Raw genomic sequence first — 23,127 nt, 5'->3', positions numbered from 1 at the left:
AAACAAGTCTCTGCATAATAAACAGATATGAAGCATATGTACACATGGAAAAAGAACACGAGTTCAGTTCTCCACTTCAAATTATGTTTGTTTCTGGTTTCTAGTCTGAGTCTCTTCCACGGGGTTGCAGTAATGTCACAAGAATCTATGCATGAATTCAGTCCTTATTCTCCCCAAAGTGTCTGCATTATTTATTTATTTACTTAAAGAAAGGCTTCTCAAAAGAGATTTTACATTCAAAGAAATCCTAGGTCTCTTTCATCCTTCCCTGAGTTAAAAATATTCCATCACTGGAATTTTTGTACATAACCCTTAAATACCTTCTGTTCCAAGTGAGATCACAGCTCTTTATATGTGAGATCTCCATTAGATGATTTTCTTATTAAAGAAATGCTAATACTAAGCTTTGAGTGAATTAAAAAAAAAATAAGAAGAATGAAAACATTTTATGAGAATCTTTATCATTTTTGGCCTGACAGTGGAAGACAAGGGTGCCAGTGTCTTACTGCCACAGGGTATAACTCAGCCTTGCTGGAAACAGAATTGAGTCACTGAATTTTCTAAACTAGAGAGTACTAAGGGAAAAAAAAAAAAAAAAAAAATTGACCTATTTCCCAAAACAGTCTGTTTGGACTCATGGAGTAAACTTACAGAAGAGGCAGCTAAGCCTGCCAGCATTTCCCCTTGCTAACATTGAGACAATTTGGACTTGTCTTGCTTCAAACCAGTAACAGGTACATGTATCTTATTCATGCTTCTGTGTTTGTCTCCTCTATTAATATCATCAACATCTCTTCTTATAGATCTTTGGACATTACTTTAATGTTTCCTGTAATCACATAATGCAGGTCTTCAAAACAATTGGAAGTTAAGTTTGTTTGAGTTGCCCTAAACTACAGCAAAAAAGGAGAAGTTTACAGCCTTAGTTTGTATAATCATTCTGAGGAGTTATCTAAACAATTTGGAACAAAAAGCAAACAGCACATACAAAAGTATATAGGACAGCAGTCAGTCCTGTCCAAGGATTTTGTCCTAGACAATGCCATTGACAACTTCATACATTCTTATTTCAAAATAAAACTTTTGGATTTCCTCGCTGTTGGAAATTGAAAATACATTTAGATACACTTGGCAAAGAGTTATTACTAGTTTCCACTAGTTGTATCTCCACTTAAATGACAAATCTCTTTTCTTGTTCAGAGCCACTAAACACAAACTGTAAACTTTGTTTACTCCTCTGTTTTACTCTCCAGTCACAATTCTAATCAGCACTAAGCATTTGTACCTCTGTCATTGGCTGCTTTGCAGCAGATACACTGAGCTGTGGAGGTAAAATTACAACATTTCCTTTTCAAAGCAACAGCCCGTGATCTATAACAATAAACAAACTTCCATCTCTAAGCAACTGATCTCTTAGCAACAAGAAGCACCTGCATAAAAGATGCTACAGAGAGTGATCACCAGAAATCCTATCCAGACCTTTAAGAGGAGCACATCAGCAGCCAGGACAGCACTCTCCACAGGCAGAAATCCAGAAGTAACAAGAAGACACAGGTAAATTTTCAATTCATATTCTAGCATTTTTCTTCAAACAGCATGGGTAGGACATTACATAAATGGGATTTATTTTTGTTTTGAGTGGGAAGTATGCCTTCTGGAGCTGCTTTGGTCTGCTGCTGTAATTATCTTTGTGGAAATTATATGCTGTCACTATCTAAACAGAGAATTTTTTTTTAGTAGAAAACATGCAGGTCTTTGGCCAAATTCTTGGTAGTAAAACAACAGTAATATGCTATATATTTTACAAGTATTCTACAAAGTTTCTCTTTTAAAAAACAGCACTGTGTTCTTGCAGAATAGTTATCCTAATAAAGTGTATTCACTTCATGAAACCTTTCAAGCTGTTTACACTACATCAAAAAATAATAAATCATTTCAGTTTTTATAGATGTGGGCCCCCCAGATTAAAAAAAGTTAATCTGGGGTTGAACCTGTTCAGTGTTTCTGTGGTGTCTGATTTAATTCTTTTGACTCAAGTGGATTAATTTCATGTGTACCACAACAAAGTTATGGTGGAATACACAGCATGGGACAGAAACTGCCAGCTGCTGCTGTACAGCAATGTAGAATTAATTGGGAAGTTGTGAATTTTGGACAAACTGACATTTCCAAGCATCATTGTCACAGCATTGAAAAAAAGGATTGCAAGTGAGATTTAAAAAGTGAGGATAAAAATCAGGTAGAACAAGTCTGGAACTGACCCTGGGATTTTTTTTATTCTAGCAAAACTTGATATATCTCAGTTGGTGCTTGCTGTGGAAAAGTGCTGTCTTTCTTCTAGCAGCTGTATCTCATTTAATAATGATATCTGATTAATAAAGTCATTTGCAAAAAGAATGGTTTGAGAATTGTCATGCATTCTTTCTTAGTCTTCTTTTTTCAAATACACAGATAAACTTCTCTTCATGGTTAATTTACATACTTTTATATAATACATTATATTTATAGCCAGAGGAAAAAAATGTCAAAAATTCAATTCATATTTCTTAGAGACATGTTCCTTCTGTGTCAGCTTTTTGCTTAAATTGATCAAGGTATTTCTTAGAAGTAAAAGTATAGCAGAAACACAACTATGGTAGAGAGTGCTGGTTTTTATTTACGAAATTAGAAGTAAAAACACCTACCCTGTAATAGAAGCCAACAGCAGCTACCTATAGAAAACCCTCCTCACACAGGTCTGCTTTGCCACAGTCATAACAAGGAGTCTGATAAAAACATTCCAGAGAGATTTCAGTTGTCATCCACAACTCATGTTCTGGTTATTTTTGAGTTCATTAGAGCTTAGAGTGGTGTTGTAATGAAACTTCGAGGTTGACAGGAGGTAAATTCCAGTCCTGTCACTACTGCAGAACTTTGCACAACCCCAGAGCTCTTTTTGATGAGTTACAAACACCTGCACACCTGCTGTGCTTCAGGAGATGGTTTGTTTCACATGGAGCCCTTGTACCACCTCATGTGGATGATATTTTCATGGACATTGTGGTGGTTTGTAAGCAACAACAAAATCTTCTGTGAAAATGCTGAAACTAGCAAGTTATTTTTCTAAATCACACCACAGCCACCATATAAAGGCACAAAAAAAGGCAGTGTTCTTACTACTGTAATCCAAACAAACAGTAATATTCAAATGGAGTCCTACATACATTTACAGAAGATATTTGTAATGCATTTGTTTCCTTGGGAAAGGGTTTAGTGATCAGCTCATTTCCAGTCACATATCAGCACTGGGTGGTCCTGAGAAAACTGATTGACCAGACTGACTCAAACAGCAGGAATTTCAACATTTACAATGGTAATTGTAAGTTTGCAATTCCCAACTTCTCTGCACCTTGGAACTCACTGTACACCTTGAATAGAAAGAGTGACAAGAAGATGAGTTTTGTGGACTCTGGAGCAGATAGAGTTGCGGCCACCACCAGCCCTGTAACATTGCAGCAGCATTTTATAAGTGCAATCAAAGGCAGCTGATAGAACTTAAAATCTCAGAGAAGCAGGCTGTAGGGATAGATTCTATCCAGCTGTGAAACAAGGTAACTCTGTCATAAGAACACTCATTAAAATATAAAAAATAAAACTCCAAATAATAGCAGAGGCATCAAATGTAACAATCTTGCTGATCTCACGGTACAGATGTTTTATCAACACCACAAATCATGGCTGTGTTCTGTATTTCTCTTTCCCTTGCCCTCTGACACAACATTAGGCTCCTACCTCCTCATTTACTTGTCAAGAGCCCTTTTAGATTGCCAGGATGAGCATTACTAAATTCCCACTTGCAAGCTTCTGCTGAAAGCTGTCATCTCTTCCTCCTCTCTTCCTCCTCCTCCGCTAACCTAAACAACAGATGAAGTTGTAAGTGCTATTTAGATTAGATTTCATAGTAATCAAGTGGTACAGGATTATTCTACAAGGCTATAATAATCATTCAACACTGCTAGAATACATTTTCATAGTAATTAGATGTGATAGACCTCTACAGCTACACAAATTCCACCCCACTGTCTCAAACACTAGAAATGACTGCAAAAGGGGTTTATTCCCTCATTTTCACATTTTACTATATTTATCTTCCTTTTGAGATGCAGAGGATTGAGTTAAAAGTAGAAAATCGATCCTAAGCAAGGCAGAGTGCTTCAGAAGCAAAGTAATGAAAATACCAAACTTTAAAATGTCTGCTCTGCACATTGGGACTGCAAACCCATCTGTAATGAGAGATGTGTGACAGATGCAAAGGATCAGGTGACTAAAGCACAGTGAAAAATTATTCAGAGATAAAAATAATTAAGTAATAAAACAAATTAAAAGTAATTAAGAAAAAAAGCACTGTAGTTCAAAGACAAAAAATGTCACAAGAGGAGTGCAATATGAAATAACCAATAAACTGTGATGGAAAACTCTCAGTGATATCCCCATTGCATCCTGAGAGGATCAAAGAATTAGAAGAGACCACAGAATCCAGGGTGACACTAGAAAAATGTGCAGTCAGATGCTTACAGAGCAATTTACCTTTCACCTTACAAGGAATGGGAAGCACTCTGAAGTTAAAAAAGCCTCCTGATGTGTGCTCAGCTTTAAACCCCACAGCCCTTCAAGGAAATAAGGCAACTCCTCTATCACGGATGTGACGTATGTTGTACACCTGGTAAAAAAATATCCATTTCAAACCAATTAAATCCTACTCTTTTATTTTTCAGAGGTACTGTGTTCCTTCAGTCTCTATCAACATTGGCAAACATTGTGAGACAATGGGAGAAAATCTGTAAAACAAAGTGGGCTTTGGGTGAAATAATTCTGTTTATTTTTCTAAACTGTTTAAACCTAGATAAGTTGCTTCAGATGCTGCTAAAATGGCTCACTAATACTTGGGAATTTATAACAAGTAGCAGAATTTTTTCTCTCCTGTCAGATGAACCAATCTAAAGGAAACAACTCCAGGACACAAGAGTGGCTTTTCAAGAGTTATCAGGCATTTTTATTAGCTCCTTCTAAAATTAATTAATTCTATAATATGATTTTATGAATTTGCTCTTTTACTGACAGAGTCTCTAAGTACAAAGCTCTAACCAGAATAAGAGGTGTCAATACAGCTCTCCTTTAGATATATGAGCTTTTCTCTTTACTGTGGACCTTGACATCATTCCTCACATTTCCTTTAGCAAGAAAACATTTAACAGAACTTAGAATATTCTCCTAGTGCTTTGCAGCCAAGACTCAAGAATCAGAATTCTAAAGGGTCCTCTGCTGACAGCTGCTTTCCCAGGTTGAGATCTGTAATTTCTGTCAGGTCAGATAGCCTGTGCACATCCATCTATTCTCTCACAAAAGCACTTTCCTATAATAAGTCTTTTTCCCCCACTAGATAGTGAGATTTTAAAAGCTTTTTTTTGTCCCATCCTTCCTCCATTACATAACTAACAATCAGAACCAACAAACCCCTCTGATCTGAGACACCTCAACCAGCTGCAAGGAAAGGAAAATTACAGCAGAAAAGACAAAATGAGCAAGACTAGAGAAACCTTCTTTCATGAACAGTGGGCACTCTAACTCAGTTCCATTTCTAACTTTTTCAGTCTGCTCAGTGACTACTTACTACCAAAATGGGTTTGGGTGAGGTTTTTTTGAGTTAAGACTTAACTCGTGGGCAGTTCTTAAAAGATGCAATGGATAAAAGCAGGATAAGCAGAAGTATTATTAAGTATTTTCATGGCCCAGCTGGCATTTGAAATGAAAAAAAAGAGGTTAAAGATGCAAGCCCTGAAAGTCTGCTTCAATCATACTCACTGAAATGAAGCAAACTCCTCAACACAGGAAATGTCAACAGTTTAAGGTCTTTGTCTAAAGACTGTTTTAGATCAGGTCAAGAGTGTAAAAAGGATTCAAACTTAATATTTTGCCTTTCATGCTTTTATCTACATGACAGCACAATCCAGGATATTCAAATTACAAATTTAAGAGCAAGGTGCACACTGATGTGCTGGACATAGAAAAAGAAAAAAATTATTTTACTAAAAACTATAAAATTATGAAGCTGGGACAATCAAGAATCTAAATCCCAGTCTATTGCTATCTGTATATTTTGAAAAAACAGCAACCTGCCTGCATTCCACTGTCAAAACAATGATAAGCTTTAGATGTGAGTAAGAGCTGAACAAGATCAAAACTCAGGGCTGATTTTTAGAAAATAAAAGGGAGAGACTCATACTTGCAAAGTACACTGTGCAAACATATCAGGACCTTCAACTCTACCAGAGCTCACCTTGCAGATTTAATATTCATAGATACACATTGGGGAGTATGAAATTGGTTTCTTTCACAGCATTCAAATGTATAACCAGCTCCATACTTGTCTTCACAGAGAATATGAGGCAGTGAAACTAATGTACACATACCAGAATGTCTTGGAGATTGAAAAAAAAAACAGAAAAAAAATGCCCATCAGAGCCCATCTGTGGCAATGGAGTACAAACATGAAGTTTATGCAGACCCAGAGTGCCCCAAGTGTTGCTATTTCCCTCTATAATGCTGTAAACTCTTATTAGTGAAAGGGACAGAAACTGATAAAATATTTACATAAACACAGGCATGCCTTTGTTGTGGTAAGAAATAGCACTCAAGGAAATCAAAACTAATAAACACCATTACATGATAAAAATGCTTGTGATCACAAACTTTTTTTCTCAATATGCAGGACAACACAACAGCTGGATGTACCCAGGTGTGATCTCAGGCACCCTCAGAAGGGCTGGGCTGCTCTCTATTGCAATTGAAGGGGTGTTTCTAAAAGGTCACCTGGCAGATTTTGGATCATAAAACCCCCAAAAGCCTGGCACATGAAAACATCCAAAAGAGAGCATTGCATGCACCTGCAAGGTTTTAAACCACTGCTTACTCCCTTTCCCCATATTCCCTTGCTACACCCCACACATTTCCTCCTTTGACCATAGAAACCAGGGCTCTCACTACCTAGAAAGCATCAAACCGATTCTTGGCTTAGTTTAACATAATTATAGCACTGATGGTCACTACAGAGCAAGCTCTCATTTTTTCTGCCATGTGAGACCAAAGCACAAGACCAACAAGAAAGCACCTGCTGAAAGTAAACCGTATCTAAAAGCTTCCTGGTAAGTAAATATATCCTTCAAATTTGAAATACTGTTGCAAGAAGAAGCAAAACAAATCTCATCTTAGTTACTGCCAGAGCAGAATTAAGATGTTTGAATAGTAAAATATTGTGCAGGTTTAAGCAGCATCTTTCCATGGTTAAATGAGTTCTCACTCACATTCCTACTCACACATATTCATTCTCAGCTACAATAACTTCTTATATTTTATTACTTAATTCAAAAACATGCAAAAAAACCTTTGAATTAATCCTTCTATTCCCTTTATGAATAATAGACCTGTTGACTGTCCTTGGGTTTTTCTTTCCTGTGCTGAGTGCTGGTTACAGCCTGAGTAAAAATATGGCAACAGACAATCTGTGATCCTGTTTGTTATGGCATATGTTATATTTTTCAAAGTATTTAACAGAAAAACCATAAAGAAATGCATTACATTATGTTACATTATGTTACACTCAAAGGTCAGCAATAAAAAAAGCTACAATACACGTTTCAAACAAAAAACTGTGGTACTGGGGTGCTTTATCTGAATCATTGAAAACTACCATAGTTATTCTGGAAATGTAGGACCTCTGGCACTACAGGCATGCAAGAAGGGAACAGCTAAGTAAGACAGACAAAAGCTGGCAAGTGAACTCCTTCAATGCTTCCACATATGTTGAAAGTTTAATTTCTTGTGTTTTGGTTAGAGGTTTGCAAGGAGTAAACCTCAGAGTCGGCCAGCCAAGTCGATATCAGAGATAAAAGGTCTGTCAGCCAAAATATCCAAAACTATGCCTCAACATCAAGGTCAGAAAACCTTTGTTATTCCCAAGCAAAAGATGTGTCTGCTTCATGTCTCTCTTGACTTGTGATGAAGCTTGTCCCAGCAAGCACCAGGCAGTCACTCGCTATAAAGCCACGTCCAGAGCTGGTTTGCTCATTTGTGGGAACAACAAAGGGGCTGAGAGGTACCAAGCAAAGCTGAGCACATCTGAGCTTTGACAGCCTCTGCCTCTCTCCCCACTTCTCTCTCTCTTTCTGAAGCAAAGCAGAGCCTCTTGGAAGAGATGCTCCTGGAAACCCTGAATCCGATGCACTACAACATCACCAGCCTGGTGCCAGACACGATGCCCGTGGCCACAGTGCCCATACTCATCCTCATGTGCTTTCTCTTTCTAATATGGACTCATGAAGAGACTTCATCAATACCAGGTAAATTAACTTTAGCTGTTGTGCCACATAAAATTTTTCAAGGTAATTTTTGTTTGTTTCTCAAACTTTAGTGACAAATCAATGCAGAATAATCATGGTATGACAACAAAATTTATTTTACATCAGTTTAAATAATGCAGATTTTTTAAAAATTCCTGAAAAAGAATTTATTTTAAAATAAAGTTTTAATTTTAAAAGAAGCTATTTTAACTTCAGAACTTCCATAATAATTGTGGCTTGGCCATATGGCATTTAGTTTCCAGCTTTGCTTTGTGTATACTAAAAAGATATAGTACTATTTTACAAACTCAGGATGTTCTCATTTTTATGTGCATAATAAATTACTTTTTATATGTTTTAAAGTTTCAGTCTCTCTAAATTGCCTTTACTCTAAACAGTTATCTAAGAAGCTGTTCAGGTTTTAGTAGGGTATCAACGTTTCTCTATGTTCAGCCCTGAAAACCCTCCAGAACAGAACAACATCGAATTCCCTTTCCCTTGTGTAATGTTCTGAGGGCTTCTTCAGACAACAATGGCTCAGCTTATTTTTCACCAGATGCAATGCCCTGCTGCATGAAGGAGAGCAGTGCACCACCTCTCAAAGGTGTGGGATCAGAATAACCCTAAACTAGCCACCTAAATGGTGACTCCTGAATGAAATTCTGGGCAAAGACCCTTGCCCAAAAGAGCATTTCTTCTTTCTAGGATGGAGCCATTGCCCAAAAGAGCATTTCTTCTCTCTAGGATGGAGCAATTGTCCCTCTAGAAGCAAGCAGCAGCTGGAAGTTGTACAAATCAGTAATGAATGTTTGTTGTGGTGCTTCCTCAGATACAGAGACTTCACCAGCACAGCTGCAGCTCCTGAGAGAGTTTCAGACCAGGGCTGCTGGTGTGAGCTGCCCAGCACAGATTGTGGCTGTCATGTCAAAAACCTCCTTTCAGAAGGGAGCTGCTCAGAGGTGTTTTCTGTGAGCACTGCTGAGACCAAACTTCTCTTCCCCTGTTCCTTAGGGCCAGGATATTGCATGGGAATCGGTCCCCTCCTCTCACATGGGAGATTTCTCTGGATGGGAGTAGGGAATGCCTGCAACTACTACAATAAGACATATGGAGAATTTGTGAGAGTTTGGATCAGCGGTGAAGAAACATTTATAATTAGCAAGTAAATCCTTATTTTCTATACTTAATAACTTGAAAGGCTTTGTATCTTTACACCCTCTTTGCTACTTTATACTAAAGTAGAATTTTAGTTGTTATTTTCAAAAATTGTCCTGACAAAAACCTTTTACTTTCTGCTATTCACAGACATTTTTCTAATCCTGTGCTTGTTTAGACTCTGCTATTGAAGTTTTGGTGAATTCTCCTAATACTTTTTTTATGGAAAAGAAAGTACTGTGGCTCAATCCTAAAACTAATTTACCGTTTATTTTACAATTACATTTATTATTAAGATAAGATTTAGTTTAGGGCTCTAGGCTGACAGCAATGTGGGATTAAGTCAAATTTTCGTTTTCTGTGTTTTTAAGTTTCTCCTTAAAGTGGAAGTAAATGCTTAAAGGTCATGGCTCCAATTCAGTGATTTAACTAAACAAATACAGCATTATAGTATTAGGAGTAATTCCACTCCAATTAAAGGGATTATTCATAGGCTTCAATTATGCACAGTATTAAACATAATACTAAACTTCAGTCTGTCATTTTATTAGCTCCAGTGGATGATTGCTTATTTCTTACATTGAATTATTATAAGTCATGCCACAAAAAAGAAAAGAGTAGCAAAATGTTTACCACATGTAATTGATAAGGAATCAGAACCTTTTTAGTAACAATGTCAATCAATTCATACTTTCATTAAGTAAAAGCTTTTGAAAGACAGTGCAGCATAGAGAATAATCACAGAATTTGCCATGTGGTGCAAGTCACCTCCATCTCTATTTTAACCTCTCTAGAAAGAGGTCATCATGACAAGGAAGCTGCTCACATTCCTATCCTACAAAGGTGTTGCAAATATCAACTAGAGCAATAAAATGTTCTGATAATGCTCTGAATGTTGGAAAATACTACAAACTCTTATTGCTGTCTTTCCCTCTCTGTGCTACCAATTCATCAGAAACAATAGGAGTGCTGCTAAACAATGCCAGATTTACAGATTTACATTGTTTTTCTTCAGATATTTTTTGCTTTAAATTATTGACTGTACATAGAAAACAAGTATTAAACTTTTTTTAAAGCAAGAACATAGAATAAAATTTTCAGTGGATCCTAAATTCACTGCAAAACTAAACATAACCTGGCTTCTGTAAAAGCAAATCAAAGTAATTTTTTTCACCAATGTAATCTGAACTTTTAGTACCATATTTTTGTGTTCAGGGAAATACAGATGGTGTATCCTTACATGGGAAAAAACTTCAGTGTTAACTTTACCTCCAGGTCATGCAAAACTATGCAGACAAGAACATTTGCAGCCAATAGCAAAAGTCACATTTACCTCATCTGACTGAGAAAATAAACTAAACCCACGTTAGCAGTCTGTTGTTTGGCCCATAGACTATCCTACACAATAAAGAAAGAAGCATATTGTTTCGTTTCAAATCATTGTTCTGATTTTCTTTCTTTTGGTTGGATTCTCTTTGATTAGTGTTTCATCACATCCACATTTCTGAAATGCTGGCTCCCTCTAAAGGAAATTATATCTTAAAGCAAGAATGCTGTCTGCCAGCACCAGCAAATTAATCTTGCTGACTGTAAATAGTTATATGCATATATATGCATATAATTATATGCATATAATGGATTTCCCTTATGTGTCTCTTCAAGAATATTTATTTATCCCACACATCCCATTGTATTATGATGATGCATCTTTAAGTGGTGAATATATTTCTATGCTTTCAGTATGTGATTAGGAATGACCAAAGAGCTACAAAAGAATTCATAGCATTGACTAGACAAAAGTAAAGCTGTAATTTAGTGCACATCAAATATTTTACCTCATCCTCTGAAATATCTGACATTGGGCACTGCCTAAGTGTATCATATTTCTGTGTATACATTTCTATACACAGTATTTAGTTTAAAAGCCTTTTTTAACCATTTGCATTTTAATTGAAAAATAGTTTAAATCTGAACAGAATAAATTATTGCTTTAATGTAAATTCTGAAGGCAATGATCATCAAGATTTTTAATTATGTAAAAGGAACAACATTTCGTGCTAAGCACTGTACTTCCTGCTACATTAAGAATGTGAGTCAGCACTTGGGAGCAACTGTAAAATGCCAGAATACAAATGCTGTATTCAGTCTATGAAACAGTTGGGTTTTTTTATTTGGGATTTTTTTCCTCCTTCCTTCCCCAGATCCTCAAGTGTGTTCCATGTAATGAAGCATTGGCATTACGTGTCCCGATTTGGGAGTAAGCTTGGATTACAGTGCATTGGCATGTACGAGAATGGGATCATATTTAACAACAACCCAGCACACTGGAAAGAAATTCGACCTTTTTTCACCAAAGGTAACTCAGTGTGCACTGACACCCTGCATCACTGTGACACACAGCCAGCCTTTCCTGAAATGCTGTTGTGTGTCTGAAATCCCTGTATTTTCGTTTCAAAGAACAATAAACCAGTTAAGTTCCAGAAGGGTTTTACACCAGCCACTGACACAATAATGTCTGCCCTTTTATCAACACTATTATCACCAACCGATGTGCTAAAGAAGGTACAAAAACTCAGGAAACTTTTGCTCGTTTTGCACGAACGTTTCAGCTCTGTCTGGCCCCGGGCTGGTGCGGATGATCGCGATCTGCGTGGAGTCAACCATCGAGCACCTGGACAAGCTGCAGGAGGTGACCACAGAGCTGGGGAACATCAATGTGCTGAACCTCATGAGGAGGATCATGCTGGACACATCCAACAAGCTCTTCCTCGGGGTCCCTCTGGATGGTACTGATACTTTCACTTTTGTGCCTTCAGATGAGCCTCAAATGCATATCCAAAGAAAATCCATTGCTACCACTCAGCAGATTTGTCTCAAAAACACAGAGCAAGAACAGGCTCTTGTATCACCGTATAATTAATCGAAATTGATTGATTATTGTGTTAGTTATAAAAGAGTGTTTTATATGACCAAAAGTATACATTAGCTTGTCACCCACCTTAATGACTTGTACAATCTAAAGATATTTTTATGCACCAATTTGGTACAATTCCAATATTATATTACATTAATCTAATAACCTGAAATCTTTCCACCAAACTAAATGATCGTTCTGAAAAGTTCACCTAAAAATTTATGTTTTCTACGATTTCTTCAGCCTATGACAGAAATAATATTATCAGGACATCTAAATTGCCCATTTCAGTGTTCTGCAGTAGTTGTTTCTGCTCTCCTGTGGGAGACTCTTTGGTCTGGCTGACACACCTCTGCATCCTTGTAGCAAGTTACCAAGAGTTTCTACAAAGATCTAGACATTTTTCAGAGTATGCTTCAAATGTTACCTACCAATTGCTTATCAAATTCCCATGAATTTAGTGGAGTAGGGAATACAACCTTATCATTAATTTTTCTGAAGGTTTTATCTTACTTGACTATTGAATTTTTCTATTTTAACATTTCTTTTCAGAAAATGCCATTGTGCTTAAGATTCAAAACTACTTTGATGCCTGGCAAGCACTTTTATTAAAGCCTGACATATTTTTTAAGATTTCTTGGCTATGCAAGAAATACAAAGACGCAGTGTGAGTATCAACCATTTTACAAAGCATTTGCATAAGATTCTTTCTTCTTTTTTATGAAGCATTCCCTTGATGCTTTCCTCTGCCTTTTAGAAACTAAATTGGGACACTTGCAAGGTGGTTGCTGAGGACCCCTGTCTGAGGAGCCAAGACAGAGCCAGATGTGCCACTGGTGGTACAAGTGGCTGAATTCCTGGACCAGTTTAAAGCTTTTTCTATCCAATTCCAATTTATTCACCACAATATCAATTCATGCACACTCAAATGTGAAACCAAACTGAGATCACTGGTTTGATTCAGACAAGGAAAAGCCACTGTAAGGATGAAGTTCTATTGCTATCCAGTTGAGGACAATCAGAGTAGGCTACAGCTCATCCAAACAAGGAAACCCACCTGTATTCAGGGAAGGATATGTAATAAATTGCTTTGATAGCACTACATAACAAAGGCTTTAAGGAGAAGATCAGGTTCACCCAAACTAATTGACAGCTCTTGAGGACTAGACACAAGATTCACCTTCTCTAATATTTGTTTATTAGTTTTGCTATGGCACTGATTACTGCTTTATCCTGTGATGCTGATAACAAAATATTGTGGTCCAGTTATTACCAGAAAGCCCCTGTAAGCAAATATTGATATTTCAAAAGCATATAAAAAAGAACTTATTCATAACCTTTTTTTTTGCAAACAGAAAAAAAATACAAAGATTTCTGGATTTAAAGCAATGCAAAGAATCTCTACAGGATATGAAGACTTCTAATATTCTTCTGAAAAACTTTGCAAAAAGGACAACTTGCTATTTTGAACACATAAAATATTTATAAATACTGAGATCTTTATAGGGATCGAAGTTTTAAACACATTTACCCTACAAATATAAATTATCTACCTCAACAGTAACAAACCCACATTTGAAAGGCCTAAAGATTTCATTCAAAAGCTTTTCAAAAGACTTTTTTCAAAGAATTGTATTCAAATCTATAATTAATTGAAAATTCCCCAAAAATTTATAAGAACTTTCAAATGTTGCTTTTTCCACCCCTGAAATACAAACTGTTGATACAGTATTACTATTTAAATGTGAAAATCTTCCTCCAAGATACAAATTTTCTATAACTTGTTACATTTTTCTAAAAATCATCCTTTATATTCTCTAAATTAATTTTACTCACTGATAAAATACAGCATAAAATGCAAGGAAATATACAAATTATTTGGAAATTGTAATAAAATTTTAAAAACGTTATTCTTTAATTTCATAATTCTTTTTTTTTGAAGTGTCAAAACCACCTTTTTCTCCTTTCCTCTATAAAAAGAGATTAAGATTTCATTCCAGACTGACAAGCAATTATTAAAGAGTAATAAAAAAATGTTAATGCCTTGCCTAAGTATTACTACTTTTGTAGAGAACCATATAACTATTTTTAAATATTTAATTTCTGTCACTCTTAGATGCTTTTCTTGGTATATCTCTGTATTCCTAGTCATACTCTGTGCAGATATTTATAAAAATGTTGGATTTCATCTGTTTCCAGAAAGGATCTTAAAGCAGCAATGGAAATCTTAATAGAACAGAAACGACAAAAACTTTCCACGGTCGAAAAGTTGGATGAACACATGGATTTTGCATCCCAGTTGATTTTTGCACAGGTATTGGGAATTTACTCAAAATATGGCTAATTTTGGGTTTTTTCTGACATTCTCTTGCACACAGGCTTTGCAATTTAAACTTCATATGCCTCTCTAAAAGTCACATCATCATAAAGGGATGCTGAGTAGTTGGTGCTGTGGAGTCCCTGGCAGCGACTCAAATAGGAATACTTGTATTTCAGGGTCAGGTGCTTGTCATAATTATTTCATGGCTTAAACAACATCCCTAAAACTCTTGCATCTATCCCTGAGTGTTTTCAGTCTTTCCCTAACCCTGTGAATAATTTAATGTATTCCCTTTTGTTTGCAAAGGTTTCAAGTGCTATATAACTCCTATCTTGTACAATCTCTGACAGCTCACAAACTCTGGGAGGAAATGCAATGAACTAAGAACCTGAGCTGAGAACAGACATTTCTGCTTTTCTGTAATACAACACACACCCATCATGGCATGAGCTTCCTACCTTTCTCTGAAAGACAAAACAGAAATGCTATTTAGCATGAGATGGACTGTCAGTAAATTGTGCAGTCTCTAGGACCTTTGTTGGCATCACAGCTCAGCAATCAATATTTTCTCCAAAATTTCCTTTTTTTTTTTTTTTTAATTTTTTCTTTTTTTTTTTTTCCAGAACAGAGGGGATCTGACTGCTGAGAATGTGAACCAGTGTGTGCTGGAGATGATGATTGCTGCTCCTGACACTCTGTCTGTGACCCTCTTCTTTATGCTAATCCTGATTGCAGAGCATCCCACAGTGGAAGAGGAGATGATGAGAGAAATTGAGAGTGTTGTGGGTAAGCAGGAGCTGCAAAGTTAGTTATGTGGGAATATAATTTTACTTCAGCAGTGATCTAATTTCATTTATCTAAATCCGAAAATTTTACGCATTTTCTCCTAACGAAAGTGATTGCTGTAAAACATATGAACTACTGTTGTATGTAGATTATATTAAAGAGCAAATGAAAAAATGTGAGAAATTTGTCAAATAAAATAAAATAGGAATCATCAGAATTGATAATCTATTAGAAATAATGCTGCATATTCTCACCTCAGCAACCACAGTGTAAAATCACCTCAAGATTCCTTGAAATTATTTGCCAGTTACCCTGAAATTGCAAAAGGGGGCACTTGTTTCAAACACTTCTAATCACCAGTATTTCTCTGTTCTGATAAAATACAGAACTTCCCTAAGTTCCATTATGGCTCTAGAAGGGAAAGACTAGACAAAATTAAAATTACATTCTGCTGTCATCCATTTTGATCTCAAATTGGCCTCCTCTAAGTACTAATTACTAACTATTCAAAACACAATCAAGATATTCCGAATTTGTATTCTTCCCCTTCTCTAGTCTTCATTCAAAGCCTGACACTGAACCAATATAGAAACTAATTTCATCCACTCTTATTTAAGATTTACTTCTGGTCTGTTAAACACTGGGAAATGTATCACAAATTTTTTACTCTTTTTCTGAGGTACTTTTAATAAACCTTATTTTACTGTCCTCATGAGAGTACTCACCCATTTTCCCTACCTCTTTCTGAAGCCTTTTCCTGTAAGGTAAAGAGGGATGTTTTGTGGCAGACCTGCCCCAGCAGTGAGTCTGAGCTCCTTGGGGAGCAGCAAAGCTCCCACGGGCAGCACAGCCCAGCTCTGGTTCCACTGCTGGAACTTTCTTATCCCAACTGGATTGTCAGGGCCCAGCAGGACCTGGATGGAGCCAAACCCAGCCTCACAGAACTCCCTACAGAATTAGCTCCAGACTATCCCCAGGTTTGTTTGTGTCAGCTCTTGGAAGATTTATTTGTTGTGCGTTGCTGCTGTCTCGTGCAAAAGCCAGGGAAGGACTCCCACAAAGACTCAGTGTGTTAAGAAGATGAGGAGATTGTTAATTAATAAACTAGGGTTTATGCTAATGGACATTATACCAGATTTCCTCAATAAGTAAGACTACACAAAACTCCTTAGAAGCTCTTGGACCCTTCCTACAACTTCAGAACCCGAGAATCTTCCCAAAATGTTCTGACACATGTATAAAGAAGCTATTAAATTCCTAACCAACCAATCTCTTCATCATCTGCTTTATTCCACAAGGTGACAGAGACATACAAAGTGAGGACATGCCAAACTTAAAAATTGTGGAGAATTTCATTTATGAGAGCATGAGATACCAGCCAGTAGTGGACCTGATCATGCGGAAGGCGCTGCAGGACGATGTCATTGATGGCTACCCTGTCAAAAAGGGCACAAACATCATCCTCAATATCGGGCGCATGCATAAACTCGAATTCTTCCCCAAGCCAAATGAGTTTTCTCTTGAAAATTTTGAGAAAAACGTAAGTTTTCCCTCTTATTTCTTACAGAGATTTGGATGTTATTTATTGTTAATGTTCTTCCTCTTCCTCTTACTTTGCTCAAGAACTTTGTGACCATAATACTGTTTTCCCTTTGCTAAGTGCCCAGTTAGCAGCACAACCTGCTGATTACTGTTATTATTAATATTAGAGCTGGGCAGATATTTTCCTGTCAAGTTGCCTTTTAAATAAAAAAAGAAAAAAATATAGAAAACAGTTTTTCCAGGTGAAAAATCTCTGATTAAATTTGTCAGACACTCATGGTTGCCATTATATCTCCTGACACTGGACACAAGAAAGAGGCTTTGGGGGCTAGAGTCATGGCAGCAGCTGAAACAGAGCTGAGGCTGCCTGAGGATTCTCTGGAGAGGTGAAGCAGTGCAGAAACTTCTGAGAAACTGGGGATCATGTCATTCTTTTCTTTTTTCTTTTTAAATTAGCAATATTTTATAAACCATAATGACAATTTTAACTTTTAACTAACTTAATACTGCTGATGTTGAGTAAAGTTCCCATTCAGCACTGAATTTCAAATGAAGTTACATTCTAACTACCAAAAGAACTATAATCAAAAGTAATATGTGAATATTTTTTTTTCTTCTAATCCCCTACTATTCAAATCATCCTTTAGATTATTTACTCAGTCCTCTGCTCTGCTGATTACTGATGAAACAATTGGTTTTGTGAAACTGTTTTGTTCAGCAATAATAACCTGGAGAGATTAAAACTGCACTGCTATGTTAGCAGCTGCACACAAGAACATTGACAGCAGCAACTTCAGCTTTAAAGAAAGAAACAGCCTAATTTAATATACCAGAAATGGATTCACCAGTAAAAACACCTGAAGAAATAGCTAAGGGAAAAAACAGAGATATGAGTGTTCAAGCCAGAAAAAAACTTTAAGATTTACCAATTTCTTATCAAACAAGCTAAGAATACCATATATGCCACACACAAAAATTAGCATTAATCCACCTGGTTAATATTTCTCAACTGCTGTTGTGTTACCCAGAGCAAACCCTGCACACAGCATTAAAAACAACAGCTCAAAAGTCCTCTTTGTAGAAAATTCAAGAAGAGAGTAAGTGATGCAGTTTATTGAAATCACAATTCACTGTGAATAGATTCCATTTTGCCACCCATTATTTACATTCCAAGTATCTCTATCAAAAATGGATGTCTTGCTTAATTTCTGAGGACATTTTGCTACTAAAAATATTTCCCCTTGACCAAATATTTAACCACACATTTTCTATCTGACTTGACACATTCTGTTTGCCACATAATTATTCTGGCAGGCACAATTTTCCTCCAGTTCTCTAAGTGAATAGCAATCTACAGCATTATTTATGATAAGATGCCATTGTTAGAATCTAAACATTTTTCCATTTTCCCAGGCTGTGCATTTGCCATTGTGCTGTACTGCCAGCTGCTGTACTTGCTCTGTTATAAACACTTGTATTTATATATAATTTTTCCAGAAGCACAGCTCAGTTTACTTTAAAAAAAAATACAAAACTCTTCTGTCAATCTGAAAATAAGAAAACCAGTATACTTTTTTCCAGATGACTTGATATAAATCAACATTTTATACTCTATTCTTGTTAAATAGGAAGTCAGAACACGGTTAATGTCTGACTTTTTAAAAAAGAAGTTACACAGACAAAGAAAAATAATTTATTTATAACCAGACTTTCTTTTTGACTGATCTATTCAATGGCAATAAAAGTAGCAGAAACTGGCTGTTCATTCTTCAGTAGCCCTGGAAATCCTACATTTTGTATTTCAGCTGACAGGACAGAGGACAATAATTTTGTAAGTGTTATCTCCCTACTAGATACCAAAAATTTTAACTTTAATTTTACGGCAAATTAGCTCCCAAAACCATTAACTTTATCATTACAAATGGGGTAGGTGCATGGTGATTATCTGTAGACAATGCATCAGCCTGTATTTCAGATATTTATGAGCTTTGTAATGAACAATTTCTGAAGAACATTTTAATGAACTGTAATGCATTTGAAGAGCAGAAGCTTCACTCCATTTCACAGCTTGTGGTGAAATCCCTGTAGTTCCCAGGACAAACAGAGAAATACATGAACAGAATTCAATTGTTTAACTGTACAATCCCTGCCACCTCCGAATTTCCAAGGGCTGGTCCTTCTGTCAGTGCCTGAAGCTGGGTCTGACTTGGGTGGGATTTCCAGTGTGAAATGAGTAATTGCTCCTGAAAGATTATTTCCACAAGTTTTTCAGAATATATCTACTACCAGTTTCCATCATTACTTTCACTGCTTTTACAGAGAAAACTCTGTGTCTGAGTTTGTTCCTCACGTTGTTCCCTGCAGGTTCCTTCGCGCTATTTCCAACCCTTTGGGTTTGGCCCCCGGAGCTGTGTGGGGAAGTTTATTGCCATGGTCATGATGAAGGCAATCCTAGTGACTCTCCTGAGGAGGTGCAGAGTACACACAATGAAAGGAAGAGGCCTGAACAACATCCAGAAAAACAATGACTTATCCATGCACCCCATAGAAAGGCAGCCTCTGCTGGAGATGGTTTTTACACCCAGGAGAAACACCAACGAGGATCAGGGTGATGGGATGGATCAGCACTAAGGTCACAGGGCTTTCTCAAACACTAAGAAATATTCACCATTCTTAGTTAGATATATAAAATGTTTTGTTGCCCCTAAATGACTTCAGGTGATAACTTGTTCTGCCTTTACAGCAGAACCACAATTGGAAAGACTAAAAGTACAGAATAGTTTTGTTGTAGACAATGCCATGCTATACAATTCCTGATTACTTTCTAAAACCATAGAGTTCAGACAAAATTATGCCTTCCCTTTCAAACACTGCCAGTTCAGAGGGTTGAGGGTCAACAAATGAACATACCTGATGTGTGTTTAATTCCAGGACTACACAAGTCCCTTTTCTCTCACCTCCCTGAAGCAGGACCTAGCAGTATTTGACTACAACAAAAACTCTAATTATCTGTTTTCAAAACAGCTAGGTAGCTCATTTCAAGACTAAGAAACAAAATATTTAAGACAGCTATAAGTTGTAAAGAAATGTTTGAACAAGAAGTCATTCAAACATTTCTCTTTACCATATTTTGCTGTCTGATTAAACAGATACCAAAGATTTACAGTGTCACACAGATTTTACCAATAGCCAGTTTTACCAAATAGTAATTTTCAGAGTGCTAGGTAATAATGGCAGTTGAGATAACTGTTCTATGTTTTTAAAACCCAGTTTCCTGCTGCAGGGAATTTGTAAATATCTTAATAAAGGCCAGGTGAGAATGAGATAGTGAACACCAAACATTACCACCATCATTGCACGGGTGGGGTAACTTTCAGCCCCACCTCCTCACCTGATTGACTGTAGAAATTTCCCACTTCATCTCAGCTTGAGTGAAGGTCAAACTCCCTCTAAGCTGCCTAAGATGTGCCAAATCCTTTTTTTATCTGGTTTTACTTGCTCAATACTATTGCAGAGAGTAAGATTTGGAGTTGCCCATGTTCCCACCCCACAGCAGGAGACAGTGTCCCTCCCTAATAATCCAAATAACTCCTAGTGCTTCTCCTGTAAGAGCTCTGGGCTGTGTCCTGCTCTCCAGCATCTTGCTCCATGCCCACTGATGTAGAGAGGTTCTGGTTTCCTCTCACAGGAGGAAAATTTTGCTGGGTAGACACCCAGTGTTTTTTAGCGACAAAGGAGAAAAGTTCTGAAGTAATAAGCAGATTTCTAGGAAATGTTTTTCAAGGTGTTTTGCATACACAGCTTTTTATTTTAACTATAAAACAGGAAAAAAATTACAACTACTCAACTTTTCTGTTCAGAATTTACCCATCTTGAAATCTGTACAATCTGGACATTGAGATCTCTACTAGCCTAATGAGGAGCTGCAAGCTTGGTCAAGAAGAAAAAGACCTTCCTGGGTAAATGATAGCATTCCTGGACAAACCCTTTCCACTTTCATTAAGCTTGAGTTTTCATACTTTTTGTAACACAAAGAAAGGGATTTTCCAGATAAAGTGCCTTGGTAAAGACAACCAACCAATGTACAATAGGCTTTATATTAACCTGCTCCTTCCAAGTCATTTAAACTATAATAGAAATCAAGAAAAAAGGAAAAAGGAGAAAAAATATGTCTTTACTTTGAAAATATAATTAAAATTGGTTAATTAATCTATTGCTTCAGACAACTGATCACAGATATAAGTCCAGCAGAGAAAGATCTATCCAGCAGCACAGAAAAACTGCACAAACCAAACAAATAATCATGTGCCCCACCCAAAGGTAACGAATTAGACTGGGAATGGTGGCAAAGAAGAGGAGCTGCATACTTAGGGCAATTCTCAAAACTACATACGAATTTTCTACAGTAATTTTTTTAAAAATCAAACTTGAAAGCATTTATTGAAGAATTTATTGAAGCTAGGTTACTCCATACTCCATAACTTCCTCCATAACATTTCCATTATACCAAAAATTGCAACAGTGAAGTGCAATCCTGTACCACTTGTACATACAGACAAAACTGGGCAGCTGAAGACACAAAGAAATAGGATTTAATGGTAAGACTGGATGGTCTTTTCCAAATTAAAAGATTCTCTGTTTCTAGGACTTCTGTTTTTTAGGTCACGAAGTGACAGTGGTATGAATCTGTGGAATATCTAATGCAACCTCTGTTTCTACATGTTTGTACCCTTTAAACTAGGAAATTGATACAGCAGTTGGAAGAAGAAAAAACAAGAAACAAATGCAACCACATTTCAAATCTTTTTACTTGTGCTGTATCATAAAACACTTCAGGGTACTTCAGTGGGCAAGTATTTCTTATTTGCATAAGAACTCTGAAAAGAAATCCATTGAAGGGTTTTTTTTCTTGAGAATAAACTACTGTCTTATACACAGGATACATATCTTTGCTTATTTCACACACAAAACCAATTCTGTAGTGATAATTTACTCTGATTTTCCCACTTTATAATTATAGGACTCCTCCAAGTAAAATTTTTCACAAGCTTGAAATAAATAAATTATCATTCCAATTTTGAAGTAATTTTATGAAATCAAATAGAAGAAAAATGCATGCTACTCTGATTTCTTGAATGTATTCTATATTGTTGAATTTGTAGGCTGGAACTTCAGAAACATGTTTACCATAATTATTCTATGGAAAAAAATAAAGCAGTATCATTTTTTTTTTTTTGTCAGCAAGGCAACAGAGTTATTTCCATTGTGCTTGAAGTATATTCTTTCTGATATGTTTTGAACATAGCAGTTCTGGTCCTCTGGTTTCTACGGTATTTAGTTTTGTCCACATTTGGGCAACAGAGCTGTAATTAATCTGAGCTGTCAGCTCATCTGAGTTATCCTGTTCTCCCTGACTTTATTATGGCTGTTCCTCCGTGGTTTATTTGCATGAATATTTGCACTGCCATCCCATAATCTCACACGTGCTTGAGAGGTGCAGCTGGGGAAGCAGCATTTCAGAACTGCCATGCGGGTATGAACAGTTCCAGCCTTTCCACTGCACAGAACAGAACTCTGACTTTCAACAGTGTTTCACTACCAGGTACTGTACTAATTCAGGTGGCTTTTTAAACCACACCAAGTCCACAGTCACCAGGTGACTGTTCCATCAATGTTCAATGCATTGGCACACAACAAACTTGACTGTGTTTTATACATCACTGTGATTATGGGCTGCTCACAGCACATGGATGTGGATGTTGCTAGAAAATAAAATAAAATAAAATAAAAGTTGTATGCAAAAGAGTTTAAAGTCATGTTTCATCATGTTTTTCCAATCTGAGAATCACAAGTTAGTATTAAAATGCTTGAGTGTGTCTGCATGCATGAACAGATCATTAATGTATTAGATATAATGATGAAATCTGTGGTGTTCCAAAATCAAAATTCACACTGATTTTAGAGGCTATATTATTGCCAAGATATTTTTCATTACAGTAAGAAAGCATAATTAAAATAATTTTAAATTGATACAA

General features: G+C 36.5%; 1 protein-coding gene across 1 annotated transcript; it reads left to right on the top strand.

Moving 5' to 3' along the window:
• The first annotated feature begins 1,407 nt into the window (after nt 1-1,407).
• On the top strand, nt 1,408-22,852 carry LOC130257251 (aromatase). Its single transcript, XM_056499581.1, has 10 exons — nt 1,408-1,554; nt 8,208-8,375; nt 9,387-9,537; nt 11,732-11,886; nt 12,140-12,316; nt 12,997-13,111; nt 14,644-14,758; nt 15,388-15,550; nt 16,849-17,090; nt 19,457-22,852. Exons 2-10 carry the CDS (start codon nt 8,231-8,233, stop codon nt 19,721-19,723), a joined length of 1,530 nt encoding a protein of 509 aa, XP_056355556.1. The 5' UTR covers nt 1,408-1,554; nt 8,208-8,230; the 3' UTR covers nt 19,724-22,852.
• The last annotated feature ends 275 nt before the right edge of the window (nt 22,853-23,127 follow it).

Source organism: Oenanthe melanoleuca, chromosome 10, assembly GCF_029582105.1.
Source record: "Oenanthe melanoleuca isolate GR-GAL-2019-014 chromosome 10, OMel1.0, whole genome shotgun sequence".
Lineage (NCBI taxonomy): Eukaryota > Metazoa > Chordata > Aves > Passeriformes > Muscicapidae > Oenanthe > Oenanthe melanoleuca.
Note: the sequence above shows the minus strand (reverse complement) of the source record. Positions and strands in the feature narration are given on the sequence as shown.